The sequence below is a fragment of the Cricetulus griseus genome (assembly GCF_003668045.3).
Source record: "Cricetulus griseus strain 17A/GY chromosome 1 unlocalized genomic scaffold, alternate assembly CriGri-PICRH-1.0 chr1_1, whole genome shotgun sequence".
Lineage (NCBI taxonomy): Eukaryota > Metazoa > Chordata > Mammalia > Rodentia > Cricetidae > Cricetulus > Cricetulus griseus.
Window position 1 is genome coordinate 7,480,852 of NW_023276807.1, and position 15,826 is coordinate 7,496,677.

A 15,826-nucleotide genomic window follows, 5' to 3' on the forward strand; every position below is an offset into this window, starting at 1 on the left:
CAAAGGGAACTGAAACAGTTGTTCATATACTGCCAAATAATCAGCCCCACACAGCATCCAGATATCAGCTCAAAATGTATCATGACTTAATTGCAAATTTGAAAGTGTTCAACTATTAAAAGAAAACATGAAGGTCCTCAAGACCTAAAGACTAGGAAACAGTCCTTAAACATGACACTAGAAGCATGGTCTTTAAAATTAAATCAATAAATTAAGCTTCATCAAAATCTATAACCTTTATCTTACAGATGTTCCTATAAATCCCATTAAACAAAGAATTTATACAATGGGAAATATTTCTAAAGATAAATAAATAATTCATATTTAAAACAATAAAATAGTTCTAACATCCAATAGCAAAAGGCAAATAGCCCAGCTGGAGATGGGGGAAACACAGAGCCAGCTTGTTGGTGAGGACATGTGGGCAGTGCATCCCACCACATGGAACACTGAGGACATGGCAGTTAGGGGCAGAGAGGATTATGTGGCTATTAGAATGTTCAAAGTCAAAACTAATGGCAAAGTGTTGATGAGGATGCAGAGACCCTGTTCCTCCACACACTGCTTCTGAGCTGGTGAAATGGCACAACTGAATGGACAAAGAGTTTGGTAACATCTGAGAAATCTGAACACTCCCCAGCTATAGTGTGCACACCTGAGATCACAGCACTTGAGAGGCTGGGACAAAAGCATATTGAGTTTAAGGCCAGCCTGAAAGACCTATAGCCAAATCAGAAAAACAAAAATGAAAACAAAGGAAGGTAAGCTGAAGGAAAGAGGCAACCTCTGTGTTATCCTTGTGAACACATAATCTAATTTATTAGGTGTAATACTAATAGAATCTATCAAAGATGTATACTGATATGTTTATCATAGAAAAATACATAATGCTTGGAATTTGTTTTAAAATAGTACTGCGGTGGTTTGAAAAAGAATGGCCTCCACAGGCTCATGTTTGAATACTTGATCCCCAGTTGGTAGAACTGTTTGGGAAGGATTAGGAGTTGCGGCATTTTGAGAGGAGGTGTGTCATGGGGGATGAGTTTTGAGGTTTTCAAAAGACTCAGGGTCATTTTGAGTTAACTCTCTCTGAATCCAACTTTCATAGCAAGACAATAATTAGCTTTCAGTTGTTCCTGCTGCTATATTTTTGCTCTGTCATCATGGACTCCAACTCTCTGAAACCATAAGCCCCAAATTAAATACTTTCTTTTATAAGTTGCCTTGGTCATGGTATGTTTATCACAGCAACAAAAAAGTAATTAGGACTAGTACAGTGATTTATTTCTAGAGAGGGGACAAATTCAGTGAATATTGAAGCTGGGCAATGGCAACCTTATATATGGCCATTGTACACTTCCTTTGTAAATATCTGAAGATACCCTATAATAAAATAGTGTCACACACGTGGATTCCCAGCACTCCAGAGAAAAAGGCAGGAAAATTAGTTCAAGGTCATTCTTGCTTCATAGGGAGTTTGGGGCCAGCCTAATATACTTGAAACTCTAAAAATAAAATGAAATAACTAAATTCTAAAATATAACCAAAACCCATCACCACAGACTGATATTTTAAGTTACATAGATTTTGAGACACACATAGGTTTTTGTTGTTGATGGTGATGATGTTTTATTTGGTTTTGGTTTCTTTTTATGAGATGTTCATTTAAAACATGTATTTAAATAATCAACATAAGATTTTACAGGAATTAGACATACGTTCACATCTTAATAATCTGCTCCCAGTGCTCTGAAATAATATAGGAAAAATTCCTAACCAGAGTCCTGACTTCAGTTATGTCTTTCAGCTCTTTGTAGAACTGCAAAGTCCTTTCACCTTGTAAGCTGCATATATACCCCCACTCCATCTGAGCAAGCGTCCTCCCCATGCCCACTCTCCCACCCCACCCAGCACTGGTCTCTCTATGGTGCTCTCACTCACTCTCATTCTGCTGTCTCTCTCTTGTTCTATGTACACCAGGCACACTGTGGCCTTGGTCCTGTTTCTTCTTTCTGAAATGCATTTCTCAGGGTACTGGTCACTCTCAGGCTTTCTTCCCATCTCCACACAGAGATTACTTTCTCAGAGGCTTTTCCCTGACTATATGAGAGTTATTATCCAGCTCTTCGGGTCTACCCACCTCTAGATCCTCCCCATTTTTTGTCTTCTATAGGACCTGTCATTATGAGATATATTGACACTTAATGACCTATTCATGTACTGGCCCACCTTGCCTCGCTAGAATGGTAAAGATTTCTTTTGTTTTTTGTTGCTTTGTTCCTAAAACCACAAAAATCTACACAAAAATGTTTGGCACATAATAACATGTACTCAAGAAACATTTGTTGACTGAATTCCAACCAGTATTACAAGATAAAGAATACCAGATTTTAGCCAGGACACATGGCATACTATTAAATACTGATATCACCACTAGCAGAGTGGTGATTGTGATGGCAACAATAAAAATTTACTCTATCTGAAAATTCTATCAAATATCTGACATGGACACACACATATAAGACAGCAGGACAGGAAACATTCAACTAGGGGGAAGCCATGATGAGTGCTTATGGCTGGCCTAATGATGTCCTATTCTGGGAATCCCTAACAGGGGTAGCATCATAGGAAGAGCTGATATTTAACAAATAATGATATGACAACTGTTTTGCTAAGTACTTAGGCTATTATCTCTATTCAATTTACTCACAACTGTATGAAGTGGTTTCTATTTTGATGGCCACTTTACAAACCAGTAAAAGAAACTGCTGTGTGTGTAAAAGAAACTGCTGTGTGTGTTCCTAGCTGAAGCACAGTGCCAAAGACTGGGCACTGGCTAGAAGCTAGGCTTGTAACTCCCACAGAAGCTGGCCATGTGCCATTCCCTAAGTGGCACCCTCTCTGTGCACCTTGTATCTAGTCCCCAAAGGAGGCACTTATGGCCATGGAGACATTTCAGTTGTCCAGCAGAACCCATTCCAACTGATCTCTCCCTTTCCTATTGCTTAGAACTAATGCATCTCAACCACCTCTACAATCTTTTGTGTCCACTGGAGTTCTGTTCTGGATAATTCTGCTCTTGTGTTTAGTTTTTCGTTTAGTTTTGCCTTATGTATACATTTATGAGGGCAAGGATTTCAGGCTTCTTCTGAAGCATTCAGAATAGTGCCAGGTATACTGTTGGCACGTAGTAATTAAAAAACGAAAATTGTTCCAGTTAATACTTTGATACTGTCTTCAAAAGAAAGGCCCCACTCTGGGAGCAGAAGCAATAATATTTAAAGGTAAGAGGCCTAGGTGAGCTCCTTGTTCCCCTTGGGGTTGTATAGTCTGATGAAGGAAGACAAAAGGGGAGTAACCATTATATCATGTGGCTGTGATCTGAGGACTGCATGCAATCAGGCAGCATGCTGACAGGCTGAGCACGAAGGATCCAACCTTGGATCCAAATATTCAGGAAAAAAAGCAATAATTTTAAGGGAATATGAATAAGAACAAAATTATAAATGTCCATTGTAGACACAAAACACTTCTAGTCATTCTTTCCAAACAACACAGCATAGTGACTACCGATAAAGCTGCCACATCACATTACAATTATAAGTCACTAAAAATCATTTAAAGGATATGGTAGAATATGTATCATTTCTTTGAAAAATACATGATCTTATATAAAGGACTTGAGTAGCCATGGATGTTAGTGAGCATGGGTGGGTCCTGGAACCAATGTTCCCATATTATTGAGGAACAAATGTGATTCCAAAAAGCTTATGCCTTGGGCTGGAAGTGTTGGGAACAGATGCCTAAAAGTCCCCAGTGAACTTGTCAGAGAACATTTTGTGTATGTGCCAACCCCAGCTCCACTGCCCAGGATATTTATCAATGCCTAGAGACAATTTTTAATAGTCACAAGTGAGAGGTCTCTACTGGGATTTAGTTCATGGAAGCCAGGCTTCTTATAGACCATCAAGCAATGTACCAGATAGTCTCTGCAGCAAAGAATCAGCCAGCTCACAATGCAAAGATGCCAAGATTGAAACAGCAGGCTATGCTGCTCATCTTGAGAAGGGATTCCACTTGTGAACGCAGTAGGTGGTTTCTGCAGATACACATAGAGCCTAGAGTCTGTCCTCCCAAAAGAAAGCCAAGCCACACTGCTGTGGGTGAGTGCACAGTCTTATTTCAGAAAGCAATCACCTCCTAATCATGAATAAATCACAGATAATACAAAATAGCTTCCTCTCAAAGAATAATTTTAGCTAGAACTTTGATGCTCTGTCCTGGATATGTAGAGATGATTCTATCCTCAGGGGTGACTGTGTGGAGAAGCGCTATGTGGGTTTGTAGGGGTGGTACTCACACCAACACCACTTGGAACCTGGCTCACATTAAAGATCAGCTGTTAACCATGTACTGCAGAAACCCTTGCAATATATGGTGAGTCTGTGATCATGGCTGTGTGGGGCCAGATGCTTGAATGAATAGCAGAAAATCAAGTTGATTTTAACATATATCCAAATTCTAGGTAGTTGGCCTTATGGGAGAAAAATGGCTAGAGATACACTTTCTGCTCAATTTCAATTTCAAAATTGACTAGATATACTTTCTATTCTATGCAGTACATATTTTTCTACTTAGCTAAATTTGAAATAGTTAAAATACTTGTTAAGTTTAGAATGATATCCAGAATTGGTGTCTATAACATGCAGAAAATTAATAACTAAACCAGAGACACACCAGAAAGTTGATCTACAGGTGGATGATGGGAGAGACATCCTGATGAGATAATTAGATCCCACAGATTTGCCACTGTGTCTCCTAAATACTTGAAGCATTTACTTTAACTCCACTCCAATCAAATACATTCCTGTGCTAGATCAAAGAATCAAATGCCAGGACATTTATTTGTAGTGGTTTTTGCTTTTGTGCTGCACAGTAAAATGAGTGTGTGTGTGTGTGTGTGTGTGTGTGTGTGTGTGTGTGTGTGTGTGTGTGTGTGTGTGTGTGTGGTTGTTTTTGGAAAGCCCCCTCAGTCCTTCTATTATTTTGTGGCTGTTCCAAACCCCAGTGTTGGCTAATCGAAAGGCTCTCAACTTTCTCACTGCACATTCCCTACCAATCCCTGGGAGGTTTTGCATTGCCAGGACTCTGGGGGCTCCACCCTTTTATGAGGGGCAAGGCTTCCTAAGCTGTCCCTTGGGAGAGGAAAAAGGAAGGGCAAGCCTAGAGTGGGACTTGGCTCTCTGGTGGACTAGGAGGTGATAAAATGTTCAGGAACTGAAAATGAGTTCCCCAGGGGGGTGAGAAGGGCATTGCCAGACAAAGAGCCTTAAGTTCAGCTTCACAATGGGCAATGAGCCAGAATGCACTGTAGAGCAGAGGTCTGGACATTCAGGGTGGAACCAGCAGGACAGGTAGGTTGAGGGGAAGAAGGAATCAGAAATAGCAAACTTGATGGGCATCCACAGCAGAACCCCTGGTGGGGAGGAGCTGTTAAGGTCTCTTAGCAACTACATCATTAGTGCCTGATCTGGTTCCTTCCTGTGCCTCTTGATCCCTTTTCATTCTGTGTTCTTCGTTAGAGACCCTACCTCCTTGCTTTCCTCTGTTGCTGGCTCCTCAGATAAGGCACTACATTCATAGTGAAATTGTCTGCAATTCTGCTGACCCTCATTTTGGGTTGTCTGTCCTTTTTGCTTATTGCCCTATGTACAACTTACTCATACTGCCTGTGATTATTTTCATGATATCAAAACTCTCTCCTGACCTTTCTCACCAATAAATGCTGTACTAATGGATGCCTTTTAAGAATGGACTTTGTGCTTCAAGCTACTTTCTTTTGTTTGACAACCAAGGTCCACAACTTAAGCATGTCTGTTACTCCTTTGCAGGGTTCTCCTACATGCTTATTCCAACCTGGTGATTTTTCATGAGGATTCCATCCCCCTGGGGTGAATTCTCTCAGCTGGCTCACACAAACCCACACCTCCTGCCTGTCTTTCTTCTCCTCATCTGCCACAGTGGCTAGAAAAGCCCAAAGCTCTATGTCCCCACCTTTGTAACAGGCCACAGTTTGACAGTTTGATGAATAAGGATCCAAAGGAACCTACATGCAGAATCTAGGCACAGTTGGCTGATGTTAGTAAAACAGGAAGTGACATATGAATGTCCACTTGAGAAGAAAAGGAGTACCTTGGCTCCCATGCAGCAGCAGCATGGCAGCAACCTTGACCTTGTTGCATGAGGACATTAGCCCTTGCATTGGGCAAGGTACTCTCTGGTACTTGACCTCTATTTAAAATACAGCTTTAGAATAGCTCTCTCCTGTCTTTCTGCTACCAGTTTCCCAGCATCCTCTTCGGTTCGCATTTTACATGAGGGCAGAGGAGGCAAGGCTGGAAGAGAATATCCAATATGTGAATACTGACAATGAGGCAAAGGACAGCTGCCTGCTGAAAACTATGGTGGAGACTGAGAAGCACAAAGAAGGAAAAATAATCAGCAGTGTAAGAGGCATCTGGGTCTATTTAGTAAAGAGACAAAGCAACACACATCCACAGATGCTTAGGCATCAGCATTCATACACAGGTAGGAATAATGATGCAGTGGACGCTCTACAGTCCTGAGCCAAACAGACAAGACTCCCATTCTGTGGAGCTCAGGATAGGGTTGCAAAAACAATTAATGAAAGAAATAAGTACAATAAAAATGTGTGCTTTCAATGATACAGTTAAAGAATATTGTTAAGTGGGATAAACTGGCCTAGTCCATGTGCTCATAGATCTGCCTAGGAAAGTCTTCCTTGGAATTCTTTAAGCCTGCTTCCTATGTTAGAGAATGCAAAGTGAAAAACGATAGTGCACAGGGCAGAGAGAAGCACAGATTCTGCTTCAAATTCAAAGGTCAGTAACTAGCCCACATGAATATTCTGTTTAACTCACCAAGAAAAGTTGAAACTGTGTTCAATATATGACGATTCACTGGAAAAGAGGAGGTGGGGGCGGTGGGAATATCTGTAATTCTAGCACTTGGAAGGAGGAGGCAGGAGGATCACGAATTCCAGGCCACAGCATAGGTTGTGTAAGAAAACCCTATGGTGCAGAGAGAGAGAGAGAGAGAGAGAGAGAGAGAGAGAGAGAGAGAGAGCACAAAAAGACAGAGGAGAAGAAAGGAAGGGAGGGAAGGAGAAAGGGGAACCAGTGTGTACCCCTGTAATAGTGTGTGAGCTTAGAATATGGCCATGAGTTCTAGCCCCAACAACACCAAGAAAGGAGAAAGCCAAGTCCGTCATTCAGTTTTAATTTTTTCCACCTAAAAATAAAGTGGTTTGTTACTGAAACTATTAGACCGATTCACAGATTATTGTCCATGCTATAAAAATGCCCTACCACTGACCTATGTCTCCAGCTTCTAAATATGAGTTTGTTATAAAGTCATTCTTCACAGATTAGCGTTTCCCATTTATGAAGCACTGCACTGATTTCTTGAGACATTAATATGAATAAAATGAATTAAAAATGAAAGTATGCCAGTCTGTTCTGTGCTGCTATGGAGCTCGAAGAAGGTGGGGGAAGTGATCATACTAAACCACAATAACAAACACCGAGTGGTGGGGAGAGGTGACAGAGACTACCGGGACACCGATGAAGGGAAATAGTAATAAAATCAGAACTGAATCATCCTGAAAATTCATGTGTGTCTAGTCTGTCATCACCAGATGATACAAACAAGTGAACCATGATAACCATAAGCATGAAACAGCCAGAAAACCTAAACCCTGGCAGATCTCCAATGGGGTTGTTTAGTAGACATTGAAATTCACCAGCCTGTTTGACAAACTGAGAATAAAGCCGTTCCCACTATGCTCAGGCAATTGATTGTCCTGTTATATAAATTTGAGACTGGATGATCCTCAGACTATGCCTTTGAGAATTAAAAAGTATTTAAAGAAAACACTGAATTAGAACCAAATGCATACACAGGCTCAATTCAGACGAAGAAGCAGAAAACACACGTTCTTACTGCCACTCATTTGGTTTTCTTTTTGTTTCTCTGAGTTGGGGACTGGCTGTGTAGTCCAGACTAGTTTTGAATTCCCCATCTGCCACCTGAATACAGAAGTGTGCCACCAACTCAGTTGCATGGCTCTTCACACTAAGCAACTGTGCTCAGCCTTTTCTTTCAACCTAGTTTATCAACTTGCAATGGAACAGAAACCAGAGACTTGGATCTTCGTGTTAGTTCTGCCAATGACCAGCTGTGCGAACAAGAGCTGCAACATTTTCATACATAAGTCAACACTGACCAACAGTCATTCTAAAAAATCAGATGAGTGGAAATTCACATTAACAATCTTCCAGGCCATGGTATTTCAAATTTCATAAACAATACCTCCAATTTACTGAAAATGACTGTAATACCTGGTAATTATGAAACTACATAGAGCTGCCTACAAAATAGCTTTGGCGTCTGGGGAAGACAAGTTTCATTAACTAGCAAACACAAACACACACAAAAATAGTCAGGCTGGCTGCTGCTCAGAAAATGTGAACCATTCTCTTGGATATAGGAAACAAAGGACAACCTTGTTCATCATTATGAAAATACATGAAACGTATATCTTTGTAACATGAATTCTAATTGGTCTTAATAATAAAAACCCCAAGTCAGATATAGGGGTAAATGCTGAGAGATCAGAGAAGCAGAGCAGCCAGCCCCTAGTTCTTACCTCTATGGAATCCTCAGATTGAATGGGTGATCCTGTCCCTATGAATCCTCAGACTGAATTCTCAGACTGAATGCAATATGTTCCTCTCTCTTCCCACCTTATATTACTCCCTCCACCCAGCCATATCCCTTCCTGTCCCCACTTCTCTAGTACTGGGATTAAAGGTGTGTGACTCCCAAATATTGGGATTAAAGGTGTGAGCCACAACACCTTTTCTTTTAGGCTGGATGAATTACGTCTAGCCCAGGATAGCCTTGAACTTGCAGAGATCTGTCTGCCTCTGTCTCCCAAATGCTGGATTAAAGGTGTGTGCCACCACTACTTGGCCTCTTTGTCTAACTAGTGTGTCTAGCTCTGCACTCTGATCTTCAGGCAAGCTTTATGTGTTACAACACAAACAAAAGTTATCACCACATATCTTATTTCTGTTCTAGAACATATCTTTGTTCAACTTTGTCATTTTTACTCAGTGTTCAATAAAATTGCTTAAAGTGGATATGGAGTCACACACAGACGCCAAACAAGAGTTTGGTAATTTTTTTAAAAGTTGGATACAATTTTGTCCCTGGATCCAAATTACTGGCACAATAATTACACACAGGGCTACATAATAATTGTAAGCATAATTGCAGTGGGAGTTCCATGACATGCATTTGCTCTCCATAGCCAACCTAATTATTATGCACAGATTATGACACTTCATCTTCCTATTCTCCAGTATCTTCTAAAGGTGCATGCATTTTTGAATACATGGTGTCTGTAATACCTCTCTCACTGAATGATAATGACAATACCAGTATTAATGTAATGACCCTAAGTTCTGGAAATCCAAGCCTATAGTACCTCTTAGCTCATTCTATAAAACTAAAGATGGGGGTAAAGGGACAGCTTTGTGACTTCCCGGTAACCAAAATAACTCTGTGGCCTTGCCAGTTGCACCCATCTCTTCTGCTATCGGCGGGAGTGTCTACTTCCTCCTGCAGGGCACAGGAGCCTTGTACAGTATGGAGGAGACGTCTTCCCGGCTTTTCAGTGGGAAGGAGCACACATCATGCTCATTGTTGATGTGTGGACAAACACAGCTGCAAGTAACCTCAACCTCATCATCCTTCCCTTCCAGACGAGACACTTACTCCATAAAGTGTCATGGGACTGCCACAAAGGTGAATGCCATTGCCTTTCCTAAACACAAAAGCATAGTGTATGCATTTTGACAGAAAGAAGAAAAATGGATGAATCAGGAGTCATGTGAACGTCTCCTAATTTTTGAGATAGTTAATGCTGTGTGTCAGACTATGGTGTTTGGGCCAAACAAGAGGTTAGATATCCTGCAAATGATTCCTTTTATAGATTTGATTAACACCTGCGATCAGAATACTCTGGTTTGAGTAGAGCAGATCACTCTCCATAAATGGGTGGGCCTCATTCAATAATGTAAAGACCTTAAAGCAAAGATGGGGTTCCTGAGAAAGAAAGACTGTTGCCACACTATGTAAAAGCTTGATGGGAGTGTCCATCCTGCCAGGTTCCTCAACAGACTTCAGACTTCCTAGGCCCACAATTACCTGAGATAAATTCTTAAAATCAACAGATAGTCATACAGATAAATGGCAGTCATAGATATGTAGGATATACATATATTCATACATTCATACATACACATATATATGTGTATGTTCTCTTCCAGCCCCAGCTTCCATAAGTATGGTCTCATCAAGTTTTGAGCTGTAAACACTCAGGAAAGTAATGTGCCTCTACCTACCATGCCCACACTTCTCATTCTTCTTGGCAGTCCATAAGCGATGCAGCATAGCAATTATTTAAATATTGTTTGCATACTTATTAGGTATTATAATAAATCTAGACATGGTCTAAAGTATAAAGATTGATGCAAGCAGGTACTATGCAAATGTTATAGCACTCTATATAAGAGATTTCAGTATCTTAGGAATTGACTATCTGTGGAAGCTTCTGGAACCAATCCATCAACCATACAGGAAAAGAGATATTCAATTAGTTCTGCTCTATGGAACTCTGGCTAATGTTATTTTATTCAAAACATCACACAAATGAGGATTCCTTTCAGAACAATATATTTGACTCTTTGTAAAGTATTGATAGTTTGTACTGATCCTTCATTTAATTATCAAAAACAATGTTTTTAATATGGTTTCCAGTTAATTCTGTCAATGATGAATCATTCTCAACAAAATTAAGTCACTGCTTATGAACAAAGTAGTATAATCAGATTTTGTGTGAAACAATTACAAAACAAAATTTAAGTAGGATGTATACTCCGTATTTTAACTAGCTATACTCAGGAAGCAGCTCTCCTTGATAAACATCACTGTCTTCAAGTTCAAAACTACATTTTAAATTATTTGCCTAAATTTTTAATTAAACCACAATAGCTCCAACTTTAGATCATAGCTGTATTCTAATTAAATGTATAAATGGTGTATTAAAATATTAATGTTTTATATTTAGCACATTACTATCACATAAAACATTATAATTACAGATATCAAACTATTTTTAATTGTTTGTAAATCTTTTGCAGCCATTTCAGTCTTAGGAGGAACTCGGAGGTGAGGGATACTTACTAATAGCAGAGTCATAGGAAGTAGAGTTGTTCTCACCCCTCATGAAGGGGTATGGAGACAGGTAGGCATGTGTACAGTTCTTGGATGGTGGCTGATTGGCTAGGGAGGAAAGCAAAGGAATGGTATCCATTACCAAAGATTCAGAGATGACTCATGTCTAATGAAATGGGAACCCAGGAACCGGGGACACATGAGCAAAACAAAACTGCTGGCCTACCAACAAGCCTAGAGAGCTGCCAGAAGAGGAAAACTCTGCTGGAAAACACAGGGAACTTGTAATGAGGGTTTTCTAAAACAACTAGAATTCAATGGAAGAAACAGAAATTCCCACAGGGCCCAAAAGGACAGGCAAAAAGCTGTACCCGTTTTCATATATTTTTTCTATCAACAGGATGCCTGGCACACAGGCGATATTAAAAATGGTTGTTTTAGAAGTATAGTAAAGTTAACTTTGACCTTGACTAGTTTATACGAGCAGAGCATTCCTCTACATTCCTTCTAATGTTAGGGGAAAGATACAAATGATAGAACATTAAAATTAAGAGTTCAAACAAAATTTTAGCATTTGAGAAAACCACAAAAATAACTTATATGCTCTATGAAAATTTAAAATTTGTTCCATGTGCACTTAGATTTCAAAATCTAAGACTGCATTCTAATAGTGATCACGATGACAGACTATCTAAGAAAGACATGAAGTTACCAGAGACTTAAGCAATCCCATGACAAGTTGCTATAAACAAAAAGAGCAAGGGGGTGACAGGAGAATTTGAAAATAAGACAATAATCTCAACATTCTCTAAGCTTTGGGCTAATAACTAGTTCTTTTATTGTTGAAGATAATAAAATGACTGCTAGCTATTTTCAATGAATTGTTTCTCTAAGATAAATACAGCAGAAGAAATACAGTTCAAGGAATGAATCGTAGTCTTCAAGTCCCTGGACTTCAAAGGGGAACTTTAAATTTCAGTATAGGAACACAAACATAAAAGGAAGGCATTTCTTGATATTGCCTACAAACTTGGGTGAAGCCCAACTAAGGCGGCTTTCATCTGCTACCACTGGTAATTAAGTTTCATTACCAAAAAAAAAAAAACATTAAAATACTTTTAAGCTATGAATATAAAATAATACCTCTATTTCTGGGCTTTTGTATTTGAAATTTCAGTTTATAGCCAAGTGAATTTCCAAAACACTTATTTGAAACATACCAATAATAGACACTTGAAAAGAAACTAGCATAGACAAAATCATCTTTTTTTTTTAAATTAGAGGCAGTATATTTTAAATATGGGCAGAGAAACAGCAGGTACTCCAGCTTTAGTATAACTATTCAGACTCTTATTTTTATGAGAGAAGAGAAATTATTGCTAGAGACATTTCTCCTGTCAAGAATTCTGTTTGTGACCCTTTTGATGTCATTGCACTAAGACTGCACAATTAGGAACCCAATTCACTTGAATGTGACAGGTACTAAATAAGAAGCTGTTTGCTTTTGCCTCCAACAAAGGGGGCAGAACAAGGCCAGCTGCACTTACTGTACCAGAACTTCCAGATGTTGGAGCTGTTCTCTTCCACAATGCCACTGAACCAGCATCTCCAGAAAAATCCTTCGTGGTGAAAAGTGATGTTCTCTATCTGTACAGGAGACAAGTGACCTGCTGTCAACCCCAAGAGGATAATCAAGTCCCCAATAATGATGACCACTAAGTCCCTACAGAGCTCTTCTATTAAGAAATAGACACCCCACTACTATTCTTCAAGACGATGCTTAAGGCTGCCCTCAGCGCTACCAAGTACAGGGATATTTTGAAGAAGAAACGCACATTCTGTTCACCTGAACACCTGCCCACTTCAGTCGCGAGAAGCCAATAATCCGATCCAAAAGCTACTAAAAACAGCAAAACCCCCAAAGCTCCGAAGAGAGCCCCAAAGAAAATGGCAACATTTAGTCTCATTTTCCAATTGACTGGTTTCCTTTCAAATAAAAGAGTAAAGTGTCAACAGTCAACTTCTCAATAACAACAGCAAAGAAAGAATGCCACTCTTGAGTTGACAAGATCTCCGGAGCAGGTCCTCGCTCGAGCTGTGGTGGCTTCTCATTTCCACTCCGTCCCTTTGCTCTCCCTGGAGGGGCTCCAACGCAGCAGCTGAGAATGGCTGGCTATTTTAGGATACTGATTGAGAAGCCTTCTTCTCCCATGGGGAATCAAAAAATAGCTGACCTTCCCCTGACTATAAAGAGATGAAGCAGGCAGGAGCGGGCTGGGGTTATCATCCTCACAGGGAACCATGAGGAAGCCATTGGGTTCTGGTCTCCTGCTTGAGTGTCTGAACAGGCCCTTCTTAGGCTAAAACGGGCATGACAACCTCGAGAAACTTGAGAGGCTCTTGAAAATGTAAATTGCCACTACTTGGAGCCACAAAGAGCTCTCAAAAACAATGGAATTTGTAGTCAATGTCTTAACTACTTTTGTACATTCAGGGGAAGAGGGAACCTAGGTTTGGTTCAGGTTCATAACTCATCCATTCAAATGGCATCTAAAAGATCATTTATAGTCATAGCAGTAGAATTCCTGAAAGAACAAAATTAATGCTATTCAGCATCCTATAAGGAATAAAAAAATCTGTTCTTTGGTCACTCAAACCAATTTGATATAAATAAGTAGCCCAAAGCTGAATTTAAGTCTCACAAAAATATTGTTTTCTGGATTTCTTTCTTTCTTCTTCATCTTTAATAACTGATTTTTCTAAAAATGTAAAACTTGCCTGCTATTTATATGGGCCACGCAACAGAAACAACTCATTCTTTCAGTCCTTGTCTCTATAAAGTTTATTTGTTTTGTTTTCATATCTAAATACACAAATGTCTTTAAAATGGTTTTTTTTTGTGTGTGTGTGCTGTTTATACTTCAGACTGTCTATTTGGCTGCTGCTTCATTGTTTCTCCAGAAAAGCATTGTTCCTTCAATCATCTAAGGAGGTACCTATGGACGTACAGCTTCCTCTACTCCTTTGATGATAAACCCTGGTGGAATTTGTGAGTGCAAAAAAAATCCTTAGAAAGGATGAAAAGTCCTGATTGGCTCTTCCTACTGGAACTGGAGGAACCCAAAGGCCATGAAGAGTAAGTAGACTCATCCCAGAATCACTAACCAGACAGGTCAAACTGAAAAAGTTCATTTGAGCTGGACCTCACCTAATGCTCAAGGTATTTTTTGTTACTTCTTCAGAACAATTCTGCTGTGGCCTATCTTGCCTGTGCATCAACCAGGAGTATTGGTCATGGCTGAACATCTGGTTCTGCCATATATTCTGCCCAAAGCTGTATCTTAGTGTTTGCTGGTACCAGTCCCACTCTACTCCCTGAGATCTTTACATAATGAAAATTTAAAACCCTCTGTTAAGGGACAGAACTTCCAGATATTTTGTAATTCTTTCTTTCCTCCTTAAACCATAGTCTCCACATCAATCTCAACTTCAGCCTTGTTTTTTCCAAGCCAATGACTTGTCCCTTTAAGCAGCCTTAGATCACCAGTGCTTCAAATATCTGCTTTGGTTCTTCACTACCCATTCCAAGCACCCAGGTGAAGTATGGTGTGACAAAGGAAACATAACAGCAGACACCGTGGTTGTCGCCTGATCTGTCAATATGCCTCATTAGTCAGGCGGGCCCATCTGATCACACGGCTCCTTGTATCCTTGCATGAACAGGAGGGAAACTCTCCTGGTGTGAGCTTGCTGGAGGATTATGCATGATGTCACAGCTGCTGAGAGTTCATATGTGCAGCTGCCCCTAGTGTATCCAAAAACATGGTCTCCTTGCAGTCACCCACCACCTCTGGCCTCTTACAGTCTTTCTGCCTGTTTCTTCCTCAATGATCCCTGAGCTTTGGTAGGAGGGGTTTGTGATGTAGATATTCCATTCAGTGCCAAGCCCTCTGCTGCCACTTATTCTTGGTGCTTTAACTGGTTGTGGGTTTCCGTGTTAATAGCCATCTACTGTAAAAAGAAGTTTCCCTGATGAGGTCTGAGAGCTGTGCTCATCTACTGGTAGAGAGAGAGGAATTGAAGGAGTGGTTTCATGCATTTAGTAACAGTAGTGTGTTCGCTCTAGGGCCCATGAGCTCCCTAACCATGGGTTCTTGGCCAGATTTATAACACCTGCATTGCTTCCTTGTGTGGAGCTGGCCTATGAATCCAAGCAGAAAGCAGTATTGTCATACCTTACCCTGCTGTGAACTACTGCAAACTACAGTAATAACTGGTCTGGTGAGATGTGTCCATAGGTGTAGCAGTAGCACAGTTAACAGTTCTTGGGTAACACCCTCCTCTCCATTGTCGCAGGAGAATAGGCACTGGAGTCTGAAAACCAAGGTTACTATTTGATGGAAATCAATTTGCAGAGGAAGAGAGTTTGTCCCCTGGGCTTCCTTTAAAGAGAAGAGTAGGCTTGAGAAGAGTCATCAGAATACAAAGGGAAGAGGGGTACTAT

At 40.2% G+C, this 15,826-nt stretch overlaps 1 protein-coding gene across 1 annotated transcript in view; it reads right to left on the minus strand.

Annotated features, from left to right (window-relative positions):
• The window catches only part of Tmem182 (transmembrane protein 182), a 65,823-nt gene extending 50,831 nt beyond the window's left edge, over positions 1 to 14,992 (minus strand). The window contains exons 1-3 of the mRNA XM_035452440.1: positions 14,867 to 14,992; positions 12,870 to 12,969; positions 11,332 to 11,430 (exon numbers count right to left, since the gene is read on the minus strand). Coding sequence (XP_035308331.1) covers positions 11,332 to 11,430; positions 12,870 to 12,969; positions 14,867 to 14,992 — 325 coding nt within the window. The remainder of the gene's footprint in view (positions 1 to 11,331; positions 11,431 to 12,869; positions 12,970 to 14,866) is intronic.
• Between the last annotated feature and the right edge of the window lie 834 nt (positions 14,993 to 15,826).